Below are 24,236 nucleotides of genomic sequence, written 5' to 3'. Positions count from 1 at the left end.
ATTCTGATCCACTGGTCTGCTTTTGCTTCTTAACAGATAAGTTTAGGTTTTTTTGAAGGGCGGGTAACTACTGATAAATCTTCAGTAATTATCACAGAAATAGCTATGACTTGTATTTTCTCTTAAAATTTTAAAGGAAATTGTTTGCCCTGATACATAAATCCAAATGACTAGAAGCTGACTATTCTAGAACTGTTTTGGGGGTTTTTGATGGTGTATGTGGATTTTGTGGGTTGTTTTGTTTAGGATTTTTTTTGCCTTTGGTTTACTTCAACAGATTTTTACAACACAGATACAGTTATATCAAGCCTCAAAGTTTTTAAAACAAGACTATTTTGGTAATTTGTTTTCAACTGCTTTAGGGAATGGACTTCTCATTTCCACTCCAGCATACAAAAGGTTTTAAAGCATACAGGTTTGATTGTAGGCAGTACATGAAAGATACTTACCTGCTTATAGTTAAAGAAAGATGACAGGTTCCCTTGTTAAACTGGCTTCACAATTTCAGCTCTCCTTTGAAGGAATATTGGCTCCCTTTGAGCAAATGAGTAGAAAGACAAGTGTCTTTCTTAAATTGTTCCTCATAGACATAGTCGGCTGTACTCAGCTGCTGAGCAAGAGGCTGCTAAAAGAAATTCTTGCAAGTAGCACCTTGCATTCTGTGTCTTGATTACTGTCTAGTAGCAATGTGTGTGCAAATGAAAAATACGTTTTAAAGTGCTTCAGGAGTGCCCTTTTTATGCAGCTGAAATATCTATATTGCCAAAATATATGAAAATACTGCTGTCAGAAAAGGAGAAAATCTGATTTTTTTTCATTTATTATGCCCTGGGGAGTAAAAAGAGGATGCTTTTTGCATGGGCCATTTTTTGTTCTATGTAGTTCCACTATAATTGTAGCCAATGTAAACTTGAACAAATAAGTAGTGTTTAACTATAAGGTCACAGCTGGATAGGTCTTGGCACTTTGGTTTGGAATTGCAAAACATTGATAAAATCTGTAGTCAACCCTTTTTTAATCAACACTTTTAGGAAAACTCTACACCTTCACTCCTTTCATGTTTCTGGGACATTAGGGGAAGTTTGGCAAACTGTGGACTTCTGCAAGAGAAGTCTAATGGCATAAATTTTCTTCTATAAAGTAGTGGTGGCTGTCTGAAGCTAGATAGATAATGTAGAATCTTATTTGTTGCTGGATTTGAATTTTGTGTCCACCTTATTCATAATAATGAAAGGTCCTTTTACTGGTAAAAATTTTCTTTCTCTTTCATTGATGGTGAAAACCTCAAGTGCTGGGTCTAAGCCAGAAGATCTGATATGAGGAGGTTTAGAGAGGTAGAGAGAAAATGTATGTGCTTATCCCTGAATTGTTGTGTTTTTTAGCTTACCACCCTTTCTAGCCAGAGATTATCACAGTTGAGTGAAGCACCTCTGTGCACTTCCAGTAGAAGCTGCAGCAGCATTGTCTGTGAAAGGAGCAGCCAAAGCATTTAGACACTTAGTTTTTCGGAACAAATCCCCTTTTCCTTTGTCCATATTTGTGATGCGTTGCTAAATAGCTACATTTAAATGTAAAATTATAGAACTAGCCATCTATTTATCTTTTTCTCTGTATTAGGAAAAAGGCAATTTTTCAGCATTAGAATTGGAGGCTTTTTAAATGTTTTTGGTAAAGCCTCAAAGTTTGTGGATGATAAGGAAATAAACTTATTGAAACTATAAAGGCTATCTTTAAGTAATCCAAAGCATCTTCCTTTTTTGTATTTCAAAATGCTGTCTAAATTGTGTGTATTTGGACAGATAGTTACTCTAATTATATTTGTACAATGTGCAAGTATGATTTTGTTTTTCCTGGACTAAACCAAGATACTATTTTAACTTATTGAATAAATGACTCAAGTCCAAATTTAAAAAAAAAAGTAAATGTTCTAAACACATGTTCTTACTCTGTGTAGTGTTGCTACATGTCTATTTCCATTCTTGCACTGAGAATTCTGAGCTGCATAATTGTATCTTTAACAGGGATTTGTTTTGACGGTCACAGTGGTACGGGAGGCTGTTGATGAATTTCGACGTTACAAGAGAGACAAAGAAATGAACTCACAGTTGTACAGCAAGCTGACAGTACGAGGTTAGCAACACCATTTTATAAATCCTTAAAATATTTCATCTTTTTCTTAAATATACATTTGCAGGTTTTCAGTTCAAAGAAATAACTGATAATTTCAAGCTGTAATGCTCAGTATGAAACTTACATTCAACTAAATAAAGTAAGTGATTTTCCTTAGACAAATATGATTGTTAAATTTGGTCTATTCAGGAATTTTATTAAATATTTGGTTGTTTGTCAAAGAAAGGTGTATATATATAAGTGTATATATTTTTTAAAATTCTTCTGTTTAGTACCCTGACTTCAAAGTGCAGTTTACCTCTGAAATTGATGCTGAACAGTAACTCAACAACATTGTCAACTATGTATCAAGCACATATAGGAAAAAAGGGAGTAGTAAATAATTAAACTAATTAAAATACCCTGGAGGTTTTCAAGTTTGGTGGATATATTTGTGCCTAAGAAAAGGAAGGTATATTGAGAGTCAGCTTTGATATTAAAAATATTAATTTGAATTTTTGCATGTAATTTGAAATGTTTGATTATGCAATGTGGAGCAGTCAGTTTTCTTTAACGAAAGGAGAAATCAGTTATGACTTCTTTTGGAATCAACACCTTTAGTAGGTTTTCATGAAGACTTTTAAGGAAGTCAAGCATTTCAGATGTGAAATGACAATTACATTTTGTAGGATATTGCAAATTTTAGACATGAGCAGAAGAGAGAATTGTGGATTGCTCTTCACTTTTATGTGCTTAGCACTTCTTACTGTTAGATTCAGAACAGAGTGCCACATAGAAAGGTGCCAAAAAATATTATCAAATCCAAATAATAACTTTACATTATGACCTCGCTATTACCATCAAAAGGTCTTTTTTCTTTGTTAATGATTTTCCTTGGCATAAAAATTCTAAAAGGGGGAAGTTAAGGGAATTTGAGTTTGCACCTCAAGCAGTTAGAGTATTTGGCGGACATTGTGCCAAATGGAAACTCTTTACTTCTTCCTAACACACATTTCAGTGCACTCTTCAGTATATCTTGGTGAATATTTTCTGAAAGTCAGTGGGAAGAGTAACATCACCAGGTCTTGGAATCTTGATTAGGAACTAAACTCTTGGAGTAGCTCTGGATAATATTCTCTCCAGAAAATAAATGGATGAAAAGCTTGTAATGTAACACAAGTATGTTCTGTATGTTCCCATTTTTTGAGTAATTGGAAGGTAAACAAACAGTCAACAGTCTCATTAGTGATGGCATAACCTAGCAGCTGAGAGGCATTCATGCTGCTCCCTTGCCATGTGTATTCTTGCATTGTTTTCTGGAGTTTCCACCCTGAAGGGAACAACTGTAGGGAATAGTCTCATGTTCTTTTCTTTCCTTGTCAGTCTGAGATAGTGTTAACAACATTTAGAGGTACAGATGTTCAAATTTGGCATATGGGATGATTGGCATAGCTATAATTTGTTTAACACACGGGTTTCACTGCTGGCATCCAGATCTTTTTTACAGTCATTAATACAGTCTGCTAGGAAGTAAACTCTTAATGGCTTTTGTTTCAAAGTTGTAATTTAAACTGCTAGTTGGCCAATTAATTTTTTAGATCTATTATGGTAGGCCACTGAACACTCACCTTGAAACACATAGTACATTCCTGTCCTATTCAGCATCAGTGTTAGCAATCTGAAATTCTTAATTCAGGAAACATATGTACATTTTATAGTTACCTTTGTGATTTACATGTTAAGACTGACATTTTCTCTTTTAAGAGCAAATTTTGGTACCTTTTGTCCTTCTCTTTTTTAAACATAAGTTAGACATTTAAGCAGCATTTAAGTAGAAGTTTTGGAATTGCAATTTCCTCTTTCCCTACTCATAAAATATTTTGTGAGGGTATATGTATTTGAAAAACCCTTTTGTGGCTTCTTCTAGAAATAAGGAAGTTGTCAGTGAAAATTGGGTTTGGTCACCTTAAAGATTTAGAAGTAGTATACAGTAGTGTATAGGTAAAGTCCAGCAGTTATATCAGGAACTGACACATAGAGAGAAGAGACTTATTAAAAAGAGGCTTTAAAAGTGCCCCTTTAAAAAAAAACAAGGATATCAGCTTTTAACCTACAAGAGTGTTTGTCATTTTGACTTTTCAGACTTTGGTGTCAATGCCATCATGAATTCATACTTGAATGTTGTTCTATTTTGTGTGTTTTTTGAAGACTGGTCTTCTACAGAAGTAAAGATTCAAAAACTCTGCTTACAATGAACTCTGAATCCTATGTTGACAATTATGTGTGATCATTGAATTAACAGTCTTTTGAGTAATAACTAATTTTAAGAGTGAAAACATTACTGAAGTTACCACTCAAAATTGTACTACATGTTGCTACAAACCTATATATAAAATCATAAGTAGTGATAAATGTCACTTTTTTCCTAATATAGGGTTCATTCATAAGGAGGTATTCTAAAAAGGAGAGATGTAATTTTGATACAAAAAAATGGGATTTCATCCCATCATAATATTAGACCAAAATTCTTTACATGTTTAAAAAAGATGTAGGTTTATCTTATTTGTCTGTGTAAATTAATAAAATCAAGTACTGTGCTTCCATAGACTATTTTTAAAAGTAACTTTCAATATAATTACCTAATTTTTTCATGTTGACAGTATTCTTCAAGTGGAAAAATTTAGTTAGGCCTACTATACTAAAGTACAGGCTAATGGTTTGGAGAAAGAAGGCTTTGTTTCTTGTGAATGAACAAACTTGATACTGATTTAATTAAAAGCCTGAAAACTGATGCCACTCTTAAGAGTCACTTTTCAGAGTGGAACTGCACTTTATACTGCTCTAGCATTTTTTTTTCCTAATGATTTTATGACTTGTGCTAGTTTTACAGACTTCTATTTGAAATATTTATTTTTTTCCATCTTAAAGTGAGAGAAACTGACATAGAGATGTTAAGCAGGTTTCCCCTGCTCAAACTAGACAGTAGAAAAAGTTAAAATTAACAAGGCTCAGTGTTCAGTTTTGTTTGATAAAAATGAAAATTTAATGAAAATCATGTCTAGTTAGTTGTTTTCCAAATTATGTGTTTACTAAAGGAAAATAGACATATTTGTTGCAATAGAAGTTATTGGGATCTAAGTTATGATTAATTATTTCCATAAAAATATTGTGGGTTGGCTGATTTGTATAAACAATTCTTTTTTTTATACAGTGCTGCAGAAAATTAAAATTGGAGAGTTTGTGACTATCTATCAGGCTTAACTTTCCATTGGAGTCTTCCTTAGTCTTGGGGAATACTAAACATGTAAAACATGTGAATGCTGTCTTATGACTTACATGTTGCTAGTGTAACAACTACCAATTTTTGAGGTTAAGAGTATTCATACTAGTAACTGTTGAAGACTTAGAATTTCTTTCTACTAATTCAAAATCTTGAAGATGTATTTATTGTAATCAGCTTTTTAAAATAATTATGAGCTGTTCAGAGCAGGAAATCAAGGGGGAATGGGGCATCTCCTTTAAGTGTTACTTATTTGCAGTTGGACAGGTTAACATCCATAGGCTAATTCTGATTCATGATATTCAGTGATATGCAGTTCCCTATTTGACATGTAACATGGAAAAGCTCCCTATGTTGCATGGTCACCCCTTGTTGAATTCGCAGTGTGTAACTTTGCACTTTGTGAGCTGGTGAACCTGCTAACCATGAAGTTTGAATTGTTTCTATTTTTTGAACCCTTCATGGCAAGTGATGAAACATGCAAATCAGTAAATGCATTGAAGATTTAAGTGAGCACGTCAATTAAGTGTACCTGTCTCATGTCTGTCATGTGATTCTTTTCCTTTGTTTACTTGATGCTTGATTATTGTATTGAACATATTACATTGTTCATTGTATGAACAATTCTGCTGTCCTAATCTTATCAAGATGTTTGCTGCAAAATCTGCTTTGCTGCATATGAAAGTCTGCAGATCCTTAATAGACAGTTTTCAGTCAGCATTCAATTTTAAGTTGGAAAGAGGAATTTCTGTTTCAGAGCAGTTCAGCGGCATATCCTTTTCTAGAGTAGAAAACTGCAGTGGGAAAAAATTTAAACCTAGGCATGCAGGTTTGGGAGGTCTTCTGTTTTTCTTACCTGAAGGACAATTATACTTTTGATACAGGCTTATATACAGTATACAGTAGTGTATAGGCTTTACCTATACACTACTGTACACTACTTTATACTCTTGTGCACTTAGGTATGCCCAGTTAAGTGCCTATAAAAGACTTCTATTCTGAAGCAGAATCACCTCAAGTTTATAAACAGGCTATTATCTATTTCATTAGACTGTTAAAAGCCAATTGGATAATAAAATTGTAAAGAAATTTTAACTTTTCTTTTCTCCCTTTCCATTCTTGAAGTTGGCAGTTCTGAACCTTTCCTGGTGAGGTTTGTCTGTGCAGTGTTACTGAAGTTTCCAATTAAAAAAAATATCAAGAAGAAAATAACTTACTATTGTAGTCACAATTACTAGTAGCAGAAGAGGCCTGCATCTGTCACTTTATCTCATGATGTTTAACGTGTTGCAGAACTCTCACTTTGCAACCTGCAAAACAAAAGAAAAATTGAATGTCAGGAGAGAAAAGTTCAATGAAATAATTCCATACAGGATTCAGGTGTGAAAGCTTAGGTCTTGGCTGTATCCTTAAAAGCTATTAAGGAATGTAATCGTGTTGAAAACATACATTTAAAATTGTGTGAAATTAGGAAAATATCAATAACCACTAATTATTATACAAGAGGAAAAAGTATGAAAGCTAGTATGTTTCTTTTGGAGACCCAAAGTGATTTCAGCTCTTCAAGAACAGGTTGTCCCTCTGCTTTGAAAAGCCAGTTCATTAAGAAACTACACTATATCTGAATTTAGAGGTACCACATTTTAGGTCGTTATTGCTTGTAACATTTCAGACCTACTGATGATTTTATTCCTGACATTCAGATCATTTGCAACAGACAAGTTTTTAAAAAAATTACATAAATTTTGTCTGATTAGGGAATCAGTGCTGTCAACAGAAACAGAATTTGAAATTTTAATGTAAGAAAGAATTTTAAATAGAGCCAGAAGAGAGGAAAAATCAAGGGGACTGTTATTCCACTTTTTTGCAGCATTGAGGAGGTTGGATAAGGAAGAATTTTACCCAAGAGTAGACAGGACACGTAGGAGAGAAGCTAGGAAGCTTTTTTGTAGAGTTTTACAATTGGTGGTTAAAGACTAACCTTACTTCACTATATAAGATGGAGTTTGAAAGAACAACCTACAGACAACACTTGCTCTGAAAGATCAGCATCCTCATCTTGGACTCAATGGTACTTTTCCTCTGCTGCCTGCCTGCTGTGTTGTCCTCCAGCTTCCTGTTATATTATGTGTACTCTAATTATGCTGACAGTTCAGGCTAATAGATATCAGGAAGAGCTTTCAAAGGTCTACACTGCCATCAGTCAAAAGAGTTTTGTATGTATGGGTTAGAGACAGGCGCCATTACTAACTCCACAAACCGTACTTCAGACAGTATTAAAGGTACCACGGGTAAGGTGCAATAGCAACTTTAAAAGAATTTGAAAATGCTGTTTTCAGAAGTGTCTGTTCTTTCAAGAGTGGCAGTCAGGTGATGGAGACACTTTTTAATAAAATGAAGCATGGTTTATACCCACATTTTGTTTACTTCATTTCCTATTTTTTTGCGTGAAGTACTTGTTAGCACATACGAGATATTTATTAGTTTTTCAAATCATTGCAGTTCATTTAAACTGGCTTTATCTTGGGAGTAAAATGACTTACTACAGACACATTTCAGTGTTCCTGTTCTGCATAATTTTATACATTGCTTTAGGCGAAAGCCTTGCGCCTTGGTGGACTATAAAGTTTGGATGCGCAGCCACTTCTGACAGCTTTGGACATTTTATTGGTAATTACACAGATGGTGAAGTGCGTTTTGCTATGGAGATGTTTTTAGAGAAAAAATAGTTTGCAAAAATAATTTATGCAGTGAATAACATTGTGTCTTTTTTTCCTAAATGCATCTTCACTAAGATGTAGTACTGCATTATTTTAATGTTCTCTGAAATGATATCTAATGAGTCTCATTTTTGCTAGCATGAAAGAAAGCTTTATGTTGACTTTCCAGAATTTTAAGTTACTTTTTTAATTACTGCCGCATTTTGTAATTTAATATTTAATGTAATATATCCTGCCATTCAAATTTATTGTAGAATTGTCCTGTACGTATGAAAGGCCTTTTCCTTATGTGCGAGGATGTAAGGGATGATCCAACAAGACATGTTAGTGTCTAATGAAGAGAGCATTCTCTGTTATACTAAGCCACCTAGAAAACAGTCTGATGAGGAAACTTTTCAATTCATTAAGAGAGATTCCTGGAGTTGCTAAATGAAGTACAAACACAGGTGCAGTGTGCGTTCTTTTTGGTGTACTTGGCACCATAAATCTTTGCTTTATATCTGCCCTACATCATGTTCTACCTTCTCTTGGTCTTTCAGGCTTAGTGTCTTTTGGTCTTTACTGTAGGTGCAGTTATGGCCTGACTGTGAAAATCTGATTGTTTAAGCTGATAAAATTGCCAGTAGTTACATTTGGTTAGTACCTCTAAATAGTTTTACTCATACATGACTGTATAGGTAGTGTAGATCTGTGACTTGACATAGCTCATACTAGAATTTTTGTGGCTGTTACTGCTATAATCAAGTGATTGACTGATAAATTGATGAAAATTTTTAGCAGAAGAATAGAAAACAATATAGGTAATGCTATTCTTTTGATAAACCAGCAAATTTAGAAAGCAAAGTAACGTGACAATGTTTCCTCTGGTATATCCTATTCACTTCTGGTCAAAACTTCCAAATTTTTAAGGAGAATTCACAGGCTTGTGTAGGTAAGCAGGTGAAATATGTTGATTTTATGTCAGACTGTTCTTTTAGTGGTTGAGCTTTAGTTACTTTAAATTAAAAAAAAAAATATTTTGAAGCACTGACACTAATTTAATATCTATAGGTATCTTGAAATTCTTGTAGAGAATTGCTGATGTTCTTGTTACAGCTTTTTATACTTTCAGCAGTCTTCTCTTACTTCCTCTCACCTCACAAATTTATTTATTGAAGATAGCATTTGTCTTATATTTGAGAGCAGAGGACAGAAAGTGCTTATGGCAAGTGAAAAATTGAACTAGTGTAAAAGGTCGCTATCAGTAGCAAAGTCTGGCTCTCAGAAGTAACTTTGCAGACAGGCCAAAGAAAAATTGTGATTTTTCCTGACATTGCACATTTTTGAAGTGCTATTTTAATGGAAAATGTATTAAATATTAGCTGTATGTTACAGGAATACATCTATTATTGACTGAATTAGACATAAAGCAGCTGCTGCTTTTGCATGAAATTTTAAAGAGCAAGTACTCAAAATAATTACTCATAATGTCAATCTTACTGCCTTTTACTAAATGTAAATATAAGTATAAGGAATTATGGTCTTTCTTTACTGAGAGTTGTAATGAGAAGGGTCTCGTGGATTTGCATCCTACCCTAGTTTTCTTTGCTATACTTAGTATAAATGAGATGTGACTGTGCATTGACAAATCTGCTACTCATAGTATTTTTGACTGAACTTCAAACTTTTTGCTGCTCATTCTGTGCTTTTGTGTGTCTTCTGTTCTGATTCATTCCACTTGTCATTTAGAACTCTAACACCTTGCCATGTTTTGACATGATTTCCATCTTTTACCTGCTGCTTGGAATTGTGGTAGTATTTCTGTTGAGGGAAGATCATACTTACAGGGGCTCAGGAGGCTATTCAAATATGTGTGTGTGTTTATATCCTCAGGGAATTTTGGGTTTTCATTTGTTTTTAACTCAGGGAAGCCACTTTATTTTGGAGTTGTAGACCTGGGACTAGAACTCCTGAATTCTAATAACTCAATATCAATATTCAATATATATTCAATATTCAAGATGAATAATAACATATTTTGGGCAATAGCTTAACAACTCTGTCTCAGTTTTCCAGTCCATCAAATAAGAATGTTAAAACTTAAGGTCTTAAAAATAATAATACCCTACAGAATGTATGGAAATTAAACAGGAAAATGTATATATTTTTGAGTGAGTTGTTCACAACAGTTACTGAATGGGCAGCTTTAGAGAATGAAAAACTTCTATTTCAACTTTTGACATTTTACTTTTCTAGAATTAAATCTTTATGCATTTCTTTGACTTCAGAGAGTTTTAAGTCTTTTCTGCTATAATTGCCAACATTATCAGACAGTGCCGACAATTACATCAGGAACTTCAGTGGTCAAGCAAAGACACCTGTTGGTAACTGTGCTGTGAATAACAGCTCATATGTGCAAGACTGCTCCATGACTATAAACCTAACAATTCTTCTCAGACAGAAGTGCTGCCTAGTAGATGGGAAAACTGTTTTTTCCAATTTTGCAACTCTATTACAGATACTATAGATCAGACTAGAGCATCTGCCATAAGTATTTTTCCTCTAATACTTCTACAGTGGCTAACTGGTTACAAAAGTGGAATTTTTTAAACCACTGGGTTATTTATTCAAACAGATGAAATGTATTTATCAATGTATTCAGCAGAGATCTGTTTTGTATCAATTAGTAGCATCTATAAATAACACTTGCATTCTGGAATTTATATTCTTGTTATTCTTTATTAATGTTGATTACATTTCTTCTTTTTTTTTTTTAAGGTAAAGTGCAAGTTAAGAGTTCAGACATACAAGTTGGAGACCTCATCATAGTGGAAAAGGTTGATACTTTTAAAATATATTTTAGAGACTAAAGATTATTAACATGCTAATTATCTTCTGAAGAAAAGTGTATCAAGGTACTTATCTGTGAAGTCCTAAATAGCTAGTATTTTAGTTCAAGTCCTATTTTAGAATCTTCAAGGAAGTCTATTATAGAATTAATTATATTTTAATTGAATTTATATATTTATATTTTATGAATCGTTACATGGTTAAATCAATCTTGTGAAGGGAATGCAACTACCAGATTAAATTCCCTGAAATGTGCTCTGCTGAATGTTTTAAGATGCCTCCTTACTGATACCTTCCTTCTGATGTTGAATCGGTGTTTCTCTGTCTGAAACTTTCAAGGATCATCTTTATTTATACATGTGTGTATGTATATTTATATATTTGTGTAATTTTAATATAATATGTATCTAACTATATATAATTAAATAATAAGAAAGTTTATATGTTTTTTAATGGACAGAAAGCTTTCCAGTTTGTTTGCAGATGGTGAGTGAAAGCTGTGAATTCTTCCTTCATCTAATTACAACATTATAAACGTTATAATAAAGATTGTTGCTTATTTCAGTTGCCTTTCTGGGCTACTAAGAAATTATTGTGATCTCAGAAGTCAGCTTAAATTTGTTTTCAGAGGTAACTATTTTTGCTTAAAATGATTCTGGAAAAGTGACTCACTTTCTGGTGCCTGCAACTAATTACCATCACACTTTGCATCAGAGAGCTGATTCATTGAGATACTGGAAGGAGGCACCTCAAATTGAACCTTGTATCTACTTCTGCTTGCTTTGGAAAACTTCTGTTTCCTTCCTTTCTATTTCTTATAGTTCAAAGAAAAAAACAATACACCCAGATCTCATTTGGCTTGCTGCTCTCAGCTTAAAATAGATATATTTTCATGTAGTTTTCACCATTTCTTGCTTTTTTCCTGTTCTTTTTTCTCTGCTCTGTGTACCTTATATCTTTTTGGGCCCTTCTGAGCAGCAAGTACTGGGCTGTACAATAAAGGCACTGGTATGTCTGGCCTGTACATCAGTTTTGCTTTATACCTTGTTACTTCAGAATGCAGGTGGAATTGGCTTGCATGTGCTTGCTTCTGCCTATTCCAGAACTTCTAGGAGACTGAGATATTTGCTTTGATTTTTATTAGGAAAGTTTTTGGCCCTTCTTGAACCCTAAACCTGGAATTAATTATTATAGAGTGCAGGGAAGACTCTGATGGCTACTTAGATAATCTGCCTTTCCTGAAATTCACTGTGATCCATCTGTCTGTGGGATTATAGTAGAATTTGGAAAACTGGAGTTACTTTGGGGATCATTCTGTCATGCATGAAGTTGCTATTTTAGCAGTATTTGCAGTAGCTTAGATCTCATATGTTGTGAGTACCTGAAGTTTCTAATGAAAAAAGTAATGTTTAAGGATTTAGAGAAATAATGATTAATGGGCTTTTTGATGAAGATTTGAGTCAGGTATTGTCAGTAAGATGCATATAATGGTTTGAATGTAGTATTTCAGCTTCAAGCTCCCTACTGCCCCAGCAGAGCTGTCTTTTTTCCTTTTGACCTAGCTGGGGGTGCTTTCAGGCTAATGAAATTAAATGTTTTCTGGTTCTGTTGAGGAGTGTATTTTGTTGGAGCAAGCAGTTTTCAATTTCAGAGTATGACTCTTAAGCCAAAGAACCAGTCAGGAGTGAAATGTTCAATTGCTCATTCTAATGGCAGAGAAACAAGTTAACATTGTATTTGACTGGTAGATGCATCAACAGCATCTGCAGTGAAATTAATGACTCACTTGAGCTGAAGATCTATATGTTAACTAGTGACTGCATCACAAATACTAACAGCTTAGGTGAAAGGCTCTTCTAGATTTAAACTTTTAATATCCTGTGATTGTCTTTTTTTTTAATAGTCCTAATTAATTTCAAAGTATTTCTTAAGTGACTGTAATATGCTTAAAATAGTTTAAAGTAATAAATCTGTTGTTCCAATTGAAAATTTCATATTGCACTAGTAGTAGGCAGGATGAAGCCTGAACAGATGAAAACATTGCCTAATTTTAAAAGCTCAAAGACATTCATATCTGTTAGCTGAACAATGCCTTGAGCAGTCATGCTACTTCTGGATGTTCTCCTTGGCTTGTGTTAAGATATACGTTTTAGTTTGCAGTGGAAGCAGAGATGTGCATAGTGTTCCTAAATAAGACAATTGAAAGGATGAGTTGTTGAGTTCAGATATTGTTATTTAGACACTGTACCTTATTGACTGTTTGGAATACATTTTGGAGATGGGAGGAGGCCATAAAACTCAACAACATGTTTAATTAATAATAATAACTACAGATTTATGAGACAACATTTAACAACACATAATAGTGATTTAAAGCATGAGAAGAGCTTTTTCTTCAAACCTTGAGAGTTTTTCTTGGAGCGGTAAAGGTACACAATTTTTACTTTAATCTTGTGTGCAAAGTGAAATTAGTCCAGTATTTGCAAAGATTGCAGCTAATGCTAACATGAAGTATTTCACAGCATGCAGATCCAGGAAGATAACTGGGAAGTGCCTGTTCTATTTATAACTCAGAAGCAAGTGGGAGTATTTTAGTTAATGATAGAAGTACATGGTCCATTGCATGCCTGGAGAAGGAAGGACAGCAAATGCAGAATTCCAGGGGTCTGTAGCTATGCACAATTGAGGAGAATTGGAAGACTGACTAGGGAACAGGAAAAATTTATGTAAATAACAATTTCTTGATAATAACATGAGAAAAACATAAAATTAATTTGAAAGCTACGAGAAGAGTATTTTTAAGTGAATATTGTAGTCTGTGTTGCAGGGAAGTATCAATGTCTTTATGGGTTTCTTGTTTACCAGTTTGGCTGGTATTCCTGGATGGCATAGTTACTTATGGGAACCCTAGAGCTGGGGAAGCACTTGCCTTGTATTGACCATTGGCTGGCTGTAGTTAGATCTCTAGGACTGAAGTCTGTAAACACTGAGATAAACAGAGCCTTCCTTCTCTGGATCTCTAATTCTGCCCAGATTCAAGAAAAACAATGTATTCAGTAATTTCCATTACTTACATATTCGAATTTCAGTATATTTTAATAAGCATTTCCGGTATAATCTCCACGGTAATTGAGATTATGTAGTTTTTTTCATGGGTTTCTTCTGAATGCTTGAAGTTGTATCTGTTGTCATTTTAACTTGTTCTACTTTGATAAATATGACATGAGAGGGCTAACGTGATTGACATACTGCTGCTGTTTGACTGTGACAATGTTCAACAGAATTTAATTTTCTCCATAATGAGATGTTAAAGATTTTTGTAGCATACTTACCATCTGTTTCTATGTAGTCACACTTTTATAGTGACTAGGTATGTATCTGCAGGGCTATCTTTGCTCTCCAGAGTCAGCAATAATAGTGACAATGTTTTTGGTGCCTAGTACTCCTGTAGTGTCTTTCTGTCCACTTCCAAATTATGAAAAATCTGATAATAAAACAAGATGTCAATTTGAAATACTTTAAAGACAACTCAGTCTCACTACCCTACATGGTAGGATACATTCAGATACATATATGCAGAAAAGGTTTCATTATTTTACAGGAAAGAAAAATGAACAAGAGCGAACACAAAAGAAGTCAAAATCAATATCTAGTTTTTGCATTAAAATGAGAAATATTCACATGACTGATTTGATCACAGTCTATAACTTTCTTATTGGGGGTAGAGGGGGAGGAGTTGCTGATCACCCTCTGGTGATCAGTGTCAGGACACGAGGAAATAGAATCACAATGGTATGCAGTGACAGTACAAGGAGTAATGGCTTTAAATTGAAAAAGGGTGGATACAGATTAGATAGTAGCCAGAAATTCTTCACTGTGATGGTGGTGAGACACTGAAACAGATTGCTCAGAGAAGCTGTGTATCCCCTGTCCCTAGAAGTGTTAAAGGTCAGGATGGATGGGGCTTTGAGCAACCTGGTCTAGTGAAAGGTGTTCCTGCCCATAGCAGAGGGTTGGAACAAGATGATATTTAAGGTCCCTTCCAACCCAAACCATTCTATGATTCTATGAATGAAGCTGTGTTAGGGAAAGTTATGGGAAAAGGCTAGTCACTGAACAGGATTCCCAGAGAAGTGATCCTGGCACCAAACCTGTTTGAGTTCAAGGACTGTCTGAATACTGCTATTAGTCAAATGACTTAGTCATAGATAGTCCTTAAAGCAGCAGGGAGTTGGACTCTGTGATCCTTATGGGTCCCTTCCAACTTCAGATATGCTATGATTCTGCCCAGTTTTGTCAGGCATAAAGTATCTGAATCTTGGATACTCTGTACCAAGCTAATGTTTCATTCAGTCAGTGTGAACTTAAATGTGTCCTCAGTGGAAATTGGTAGTGACTTTTAGGTACCTCCTTTGTATTACCAGAACTTCTATTTAATTCAGTATCAGATCATTTGACAGTTATTTTTGCAAAATTTTTGGATGTTAGTGAAGTGTTTTAGTTTGTTTACAAGTAGCTGGAAGTTTGTAGGCATGAAGTCAGTAACCTGAAACTCATGTAATGGATTTATGTCAGAGCTGGCAGGGGAGCTGCAAAAATGTATAGCTAATCTATATTAAGACTGGATATCTGTTTAATTGTTATTGTCATTTAAGGACAGAATTATTTAATTTTGAAGTTGCCTTTTCCTTTTCCTCTTTTTTTCTTTCTAAGAGGTGCAAAATAATATAGTTTAAGGTTAACATTTTTTCTGCATTTTTTTTTCCAAATTTGAACAAGATATTCCTCCTTGAATCTGGGCTCATGGTGGATAATAAATTTCACTACAACCTTAATTATTAGCTCTTATAGGACAAGATTCAAAGAAATGCTGTACTAGTTACAGATGAACAGCCTCTTCAAGGTGAATAGTGTTGGATTACAAGCAAGTAAACTTTGTAAAAGCATAAAGAGTTAAAATGGGATGTGATGCAGATTAGGAAATACTAATGGATGAAAATGCGTCATTTTAAGTTATGCAGATGGCTTTTTGCTACCTATGTAGAATTTTCAGGTAGACTAAAACATGCATCTGTGTTTTAGTGTTTTCCAATTTCCTCCTTTTTCAAGCATCATCTTTGCTTATGATAGTAGCCCTCTCTGTAGCCCGTTATGGCCCCTCTTTATGGAACTTCCCATAGAGAATACAGTTACAATTGCTTCCAGTCCCATTTATAAACTGGTGTTGCTGAGAGTATGTTACAAGGAGTGGTGAGAAGTACTGGAGATTCAGAGAGTTTGCATCATGATATTTTGGAAGCTAAGCCCATATAACACATAGCCTGACAGTTGACTCTGGCAGATCTCTTCAGATTACACTATTCCAAATGGCACTGTTGTGGTGGCATGCTGATTTTGGGAAGGTTTCTGTGGATTAATGGAAAACCTTTTTTTTACCTTTCGAGTCCTGTGTCTTGCAAATTTTGATATGTTGGTTATTTTTCCTTTCTCTGGTGTTTCATTCCTAAATCCTGTGTTGGCCATGTGTAACTGGTGCTGGTAGATGCCTTGGGAACAAGTGGAAAGGGAGCTGAGGATTTGGGTAGTCGTGTAGCAGATCCCATGTGTGTGGAAGGCTGGTATTGTTCATCTTTTTTAAACCTGCAAAAGCTTAGAAAGCCTTTCTGTGAGGAACATATAATTGAAAACTTGATACAGACAATTCCGTGCTGGAAGGGGAAATGACATAACAGGTACATCTGACTGTGCATGTGATTCTGTGTCTTAGTGAGGAAGAAATTTTGTTAATTTTACATATGTGGAATAGGAAAATGCTGTTCCCTAATTTGCTATTTCCCCTGTGTGTGTTTGTGTGTATTGGAAGAGAGAAGAATGCTCGGTATACATAACATTTGCAACATGAGTGCCAAGACAGATATTTTAAACTTACCTTCTTTTTTTTTTCCGTTATGTGTGCTAACTGAAGTCAGAGTTTTGCTCAGTGAAACTATGTTTTAAAATATTTTGATTACATATTTATATACTTGAAGTACTGTTTTCAGTCAAGAAAATGTTAATCTGTTCTTCAGGTATTTATGATTCACTTATAAACAACATCTGAAAGGATTAGCTGTTGTTTGCTTATGGTATAATTTTTCGAAAATATTGATTTCTGAATTGCAAATGCTGAATGTAAAGTACTGTGAGAAATCCTATTTTAATTGAGTTTCAATCCAAGTGTGACCTTTTGGTGATAGATCTTACTGGACTTTTGATTGGAATTCACTTTTTTTGTACTTAGAAAAAATATACCTTTTTTCTGTCTTCTTCTCTCAGAATCAACGAATCCCATCTGACATGGTGTTTCTGAGAACCTCGGAAAAAACAGGTATGTTTTCACAATTCACATTGGTTACATGATAATGTAACCACAATTCTTATTGATTACATGGTTGGTAGTTTTGGTAGAATTTTAGATTGTACACTGTGGCCAATTTGAAATGGTTGAATAGATTGATGGAGCTCTTCCTTCATCAGATTAATGGGAGAGAGTCCATATGTGACAAACACGTTATGCTTGGACTATAAACCAGAGGTAGTCTTACTGCCAACATGAGACTTCTATAGATATGTTTCTCTACATGAGTGGTTTTATGAACTGTTTTAACAGAAGATTTAAATATTAAAAATGCTAAAAATATTTAGCAAATAGATTTATAAGACTGCATTTGATTAGCATGATTTGTCATTATTTTCACATTTTGACATGATTTACAACTGATCATTGTCTTGCAACATACCTTTAAATGTCATCTGATTGTGTTTCTGTTACTACATTTGCAAGAACTCAAATCTGAACCTCCTAATATATGTTTAAAATAACTATTTTTGGAAAAATTTATTACAATGATCTGAACTCCTGAAATAACTTTTTTTGGTTCTTTTACTTTGAAATAATACTGCCTTTTTAGTCAGTCAAAAAAAAAAAAAAGCCAAAACCCCAGGAATTTTCTTGCACGAGAGAAAGAAAAGTGCTGCTTGTTACCTCCATTTCTCTTCACATGGTGATAGGGGACTACTCTTAATCTTTGAGAAACAAATATTTCCTTTATAGGAACCCTATAAATTATAACTGTTTTGTAAACTTTAGAAATTACTACTGGATGCCCCTGTGTATAACTCAAATGAGTTTTCCTCCTTTATATTACCATTTCTCTTCAGATCCTGAAGAACTGTCTGGTATTTGTCAGACAGCACTAAATTTCACAAAGCTAATAGCTGTGATATTGGTAAGCTCCATATTAGTGGCACATAGTATTTCACTGTGGCACTGAAGTTCTATCATATATTTCAGATAAAAGCCTAAATTTGTAGAGATCATTTGAAAGAGAAGACAAAAATACTTCTGATAGCCTATGGAACTCCGGGAGAGCTATATATTTGCTAAAAGAAGAAATTTCTGTATAGTTACTGTGTCTTGTTGATGCCGATTACATGCAGTGGACATCTATAACTGGCCTGGAGTGACAAAGTCTTCTACTGGTCTGATATAAGCTCCATTTTTGTTAACCATCCTCTGGTTCAGGATACAGGGATTTTATTTTTATTCCCTCTCAGAACCCCAATCTATTAAAAAGCCTAATTTTCTGTTTACAAGCAACAGGTTAACTAGTTTTATTGGTGCTGCACTTCTTTAAAAACAAAAAAAGAAAGCAAAACCATGCAAAAATAATTTCCTAAACTTCAAGCATATGGCATTAATTGTTTTTTGACTAAAGAGTGAACACTTACATCTGTAATTGTTTCTTCCTGATGTTGCAGTTTTGACTGATTTATGCTTTAATTTATAGTTGAAACTTGTAAGTACTTTGTGAAATAGTTTTTGCATGGTTTTATCTATATGTAATTTTATCTCCTGTGTAATAAAGCAGTTTAACTATAGCTTCTTACTATAAATCTCTAAAGAGTAATGAACTCTTTAGAGAGTTTGAACTAATCTCAAAATCCAAACCTCCTTGTAAGCTTCTTTTGGGGTAAAGTACAATTTTCCAGCTTCAATATTTACATTACATATTAATGCAGTCTGCAGCACTGCAGTATCCTACATCATCACTCAAAAGAAGAAGCAATTTGAGTTATAAATAGACAGCTTACAAAGTTCATCCAGAAACTTACCCCCCCACCCCCAATTGCATTTTTAGAGTTTTCTAGGATATTTTTAACTGTGCATAGCAGAAGCTGCATTCTGGGTTATCAAGCTTATTTTGATAAAACTAATTTCTTATTAGGTATATTTTATCTTTATCAAATGCATTGTCTTTTAGGTAGAATGATCTCTTCAAAGATCTGCTATAATAACTCGATGTCAATTGTGTGCCTGTATCTAATTTCTAAGTTTCCTATGTTTATTAATCAGACTTTACAGAAGTTATAATCTAAAGGCTCATATCGGTGGCACTTTCTTTGGTATTCATGTGACAGTCTGTAACACTCGTATTCCTCTCCTTCATGGATGGAGGCAGCTAGATGGCTGTTCGTATTTTCAGTCAGAATTACTTCCCAGGGGGATGGAGCAGGTGGAAATCATTCCTCAAATGTGAATTCTTTGCTGCTGTCTGGCTCCCTGCATAACAGAGGTTTCCAAAAGATTTTCATGGACTTCCAAAATAAAGAAAAACAATTTATAAAAATTAGGCATGAAAAGCTTGTGGAGCAATATGTTGGAGTTGTATGTATTTGAAAAGGTAGGAGGGGATTATCTATGACTGAATCTTGATTTTATTCATTATATATGGCAGAAGTGACAAGAAATTTGGATGATTTGTCCCATTTATCAGCTTTCCACCAAATAAAAGGAAATGTTCATGCTGAGCTGGCTGCAAAAGATGGTTTAAAGGTTATTTTCATTTTCTGTACAAGCAGGCAGCATGCCAAAATCAACTGACTACATTAGAGTAAAGCTGTTATGCAAATGTAGGCAAGATCTCTGTTACACCAACACAAAACTCCCTTGCTGAAATTAAACTAGATCTTAAGCGGCCCTTAACAAAACTTTCCAGGATCATTTTTAATTTGTTTGGCATGTTCTCTGCATTTCATTTGCCTATATGCCATCTCAATCAAAAATCAAAGGCTAGACAGGGCATTCCAGAGATCATCATATAACTTTATATTTGTCCCCAGAAACTGCCAACTGAAGCGTGTGTTAACAACTTCATTATGGGAGCATCAAAGATACTGTGTGTGTAAAAACACAAGAAAAATTTCAAAGATAAACTCTTTCCTTCTGTGAGCTACAGTCCTTGCACTCCTCATTGGCTGTGCCTTGGTGCAGTGTCTGGCTTCTGATCCAGCTCAGGTATTCCTATGGTAACATGTGCTCTGAGCATTGGTCTGGTCCTGCCAGAAAATCTGGTGCATGTGACTGTAAGACTCAGTGTTTCTGGAATTTGTGCTCTTTCTACTTTCAAATGTGAAATTTTGAGAGGAATACAAACTTTATAGGGTGACTACAAAGTGTCAAAAAAGAATGAATTAAGCTTATTTTTTTTCCAGACAAGCTTTTTATTTACATGCCTCTAATAATTCCAGATTGTTATTATTCATGGTGAAAAGCTGGCAAATGTAGTGGCAAGTTCTGAGCTAAGCAAATGTTGATTTTAGCTATCAATTTTTGCTAGGTCCTGGAACAGATAACTGTTGGGAGTTACCAGCTTGGCTTTTCTTTTATTCATATGGCTCTTTCATCCTCTCTTGTTTCACAAAAACTCAGGGAACTTGCTAGTTTTGAGTCCATTGTGCTGCCAAACTAGGTTGAAATCGGCCACAAGTCAAAAGTTGCTGGTAGAAAAATGGCATGGCAGAATAGCATTGTACATGGAATTACAGCTAAAGGAACTAATTGTGTACATCTGCAGCTGGAATAGCCAAGGGGTAAAAAGTTTTAAGTCTTGTGATATGCTCCATGGACACTAGGACTGCAAAAGATTGTTTCTGTATTACTGCTAACTACTTAGGCCTATGACAGACTAATCACAGTGCTGGAAGGGTACTGCAGGAGTAGAATTGCTTAATCTTAGTCAAACTCTTTTGATTGTTCCCAACTCCTCTTTGTCACAGATAGTGCTTTGTGATGATATGGAAGATAGAGCTGCATTTTCTCTTTAGCCTTTTCTGGTGAAACTGAACTTCCAAAGGGTGAATAGGAAGTGGTTTTCCTGGTCTGCTTCAGCTTTCCTGCCCATAGTCTTCTTTCCTAGCACAAGTCTTCTGCATAGAGTTAAATTTTTTGGTAGACATTTGATTTCATGTAGAGTAACAGCCATTGCTTCTGGAAAAGTAGGATTTTTTTTCAAGAGTGAGAGTACTGCATTAAAATATTTCTCTTTTAACTTGTAAACTTGTAAAAGTTCATAAAAAAGATGTATATGTAGATGTCTGGTAAAATAAAGTCACAAATTTATTTTAATATCTCAGCTGCTTTAGATTTCGCAACAGCTACTAAATTCACAAAATAGGTTTTTGTTTTGGTTTGGTTTTTTTTTAATTGTAGAGGTGATACTCTGGAAGGAGCAACATCCAATGGCTGATCAGTTCCACTGCTGTCATGCATACTCTCATGCAAACGTTTTTATCATAAACCAGTTTTGGACTGTTTGTCCTTAAATCCAGTACATAATAACTTAGTGGTGTGGACATTGCAAAACACTGTCCTCCACTACAGCTGTGCAATGCAAGCAGTAGGGAAATGGAAAATCATTTAAAAATTCTTACAGTCCTTTGTGAAGAACATTTAACTCTTTCCAAAGTAATGCAAGTTGCACAGTTGCTGCATGCAGGATTTTTCAGGTCACTCTTACATTGTTCTGGTGCTTGCTCGTCAGCCAATTTCTCCAGCTTGTCAAGGTCCCCGTGGACATTTTCCATTGCATAGATCAGTGTTTTGTATACCACTTATGAAATTATTTAAAAATGGTATTTTTGCTCAGGCATAAAATACTAGTTGCAAACATCTTTATACTTTTTAGAATTGTAGCAAAAAGAGTCATCTCCCTTGCATTAAAATTTGTAGTTAAGTTTTCAAGATTCTTTACTTGTAATTACTTTAACAACAATGGTATAAGGAAAATGTGGGAATAAAACAGGAAAATAATTTTTATTTTGAGGCTTTGTAGCAATTCATTTCTGTAGCAATATAATTCTCAGATGCGATTTTTATTTAAAATGCAAACCATTTAACTGGCATAAACTCTGCAATGCAAGTACAAGCCTAAATAATCATTCATGCAAGTTGATTTTCTGTTGGAAGGAGCTGTGAGTTAACCAGTAAAGGTATACACCAGAGTCTACCATCTCAAACAATGTCTGCTCATTAAAGACATTTTTTTGAAAATTATGAGTTCTTAAGCATTTCTATAGAAAAAGAGAGCATTGTGCTCCCAACTACGTTTTACTTATTTAAAATACCTAGTTTTGTAGGTCTTAAAAAGCAAATATTAGTAGAACATTTATATCAAAGAATGAAACTCCAAACTCACTGCAAGGAAAAATATAATAAAGGTGATGCTAGTACTGTCTATATATTCTGGACAGTTAGGAGTGAGTGTTCTACAAATAACTTGATTGTCTCGGTCCCAGCCTGGCCTGGAACTTCAGATATTTGAAAATCAAACCAGAGGAGAAAATGTCAGTTTTGAATTCTGTTATGCAGCTGCTGTCACTTTTTATTTCTTCATAAAACCAGCTACTGCAGAATAATAAGGCTGAAGGAGTTGCATTTGTCACACATTCTGGAATTTTCTATTATGTTTAGAAAACAAGTGTTGTAAAATCTACCTGTCTGGAAACTAAAATGCTTTGAAAATCTATTGCTATAGAGAATGATAAATGACTAGAGTTAAGTTTTGCACATACGGCTAGATAAAAGTTTATCTTCAGGGCATGAGTAGCTGCCAACAATCTGTCCAAACTACTTTAATCTGTTTCTCTGTTTCAGTTCCTATTCTGTTTTTAGCATTTGATTTAACTCAGGCTTGAAATGTTTTGGTATCTGCTTTAAGCCACTGAGTACTGGTGATTTGATGTGATCAGCTACTTGTTTAAAATGTAGTCAGATAGTATGAATGTTATGTAGTGGAAGGAGGTGGTCTTGGCAGATGTTAGGCTCCAAATAATATTCTACTCTTCTATTAGAACTGTAAAATTACACAGTAAAATATTATTAGAAGACATGATCAGATATACAATCTGCTATTATTTTATTTTTTCTGCATACTTGTCTGACTAGTACAATCCATGTGTTTCATTAGCTTTGCAGCAAAATGAGTGTTAGCAAAGAAATATTCTAATTTTTTTTTTCTGTATTTAAAAAAAAAGACTAGTAAGAGTTGAGAAAATTCATGTGTAAGGAGACTGTGTTGTGTTAGGCATAAATGAGCCTCTTCCTATTTGCCAGTGAGAATGCATTTTCCCAGAAATTTGAGGGGATTTGGTGGCTTGGCTTGAGTAGCAGCCTGAATGTCCCGAAATACCAAACAATTCCCCATTTTTGGGAAACAAGGTAGAGAAACTGAAGGTGAGATCATCAAAGCAGATCTCAGAAGCAGGGCAAGTCAGGCAAACAAATATATGTATATTAAGTGCTGATAGACTTGTTGATATGTTGTCAAAGGCTTTGAAAGTAGAAAAACTAAAATGACTCTTGCAAAAGTAGGTTTAAAGAATTCCTTGTGTGGAAGTTTATAACATGTTGTCTCTAAAGTATCTGTAAAGTCCAGTGTTAAATCTTCATAGCTGAGTCTCTTGTTTCTTTCCAGTTACCAAAGAGTAAAGGAAAATTTGCTTTTCCCTGCTAAATTTCAACTAGAAATTTATCCTCATGTTTTTCACATGCCTGTTGTACCCTGATGGCTTTGTCAGCTCCTTTGACTTGTACTTTTCTATGTTTAAGTTTTATGAGATACCAAGGCTTTTATTACTACTCCTCCTAATTTAGTTAGACTGTCCTTCAAGTTGATTATTATTGCTGCTAAAATCTTGGAAGCAAAACATGTTCTCAGTGGCTACTGGTATATTTGGCCATATGCTTTTCCCAACCTCCCCTGTGAGCTCTGCTTTCATCAAAAGAGGAAATGCTCCTTAAGTCTTCTACAAGCACTCTTCTTTGAGGTGTATATGTACTTTTTCGTGTTACTGCTCTTTAGAAATACATAAGTGCATTAGGAACATTGATGGGGACAGTGAGTTCTGCTATGCTTCCAGAGCTCTCAAATCATGGAGCTGTTTAGCTGGTATTTATATTTTATCTGAAAAGTGAGAAT

At 34.5% G+C, this 24,236-nt stretch overlaps 1 protein-coding gene across 2 annotated transcripts in view; it reads left to right on the top strand.

Moving 5' to 3' along the window:
* ATP9B (ATPase phospholipid transporting 9B (putative)) overlaps positions 1-24,236 on the top strand; it is a 154,092-nt gene that overhangs the window by 30,477 nt on the left and 99,379 nt on the right. For both annotated transcript variants that reach the window (XM_058820428.1, XM_058820422.1), the window contains exons 5-7: positions 2,022-2,130; positions 10,867-10,925; positions 17,254-17,305. In XM_058820428.1, coding sequence (XP_058676411.1) covers positions 2,022-2,130; positions 10,867-10,925; positions 17,254-17,305 — 220 coding nt within the window. The remainder of the gene's footprint in view (positions 1-2,021; positions 2,131-10,866; positions 10,926-17,253; positions 17,306-24,236) is intronic.

This window comes from Ammospiza caudacuta, chromosome 1 (genome assembly GCF_027887145.1).
Source record: "Ammospiza caudacuta isolate bAmmCau1 chromosome 1, bAmmCau1.pri, whole genome shotgun sequence".
Lineage (NCBI taxonomy): Eukaryota > Metazoa > Chordata > Aves > Passeriformes > Passerellidae > Ammospiza > Ammospiza caudacuta.
This window is presented reverse-complemented; position numbering and strand designations above follow the sequence as displayed.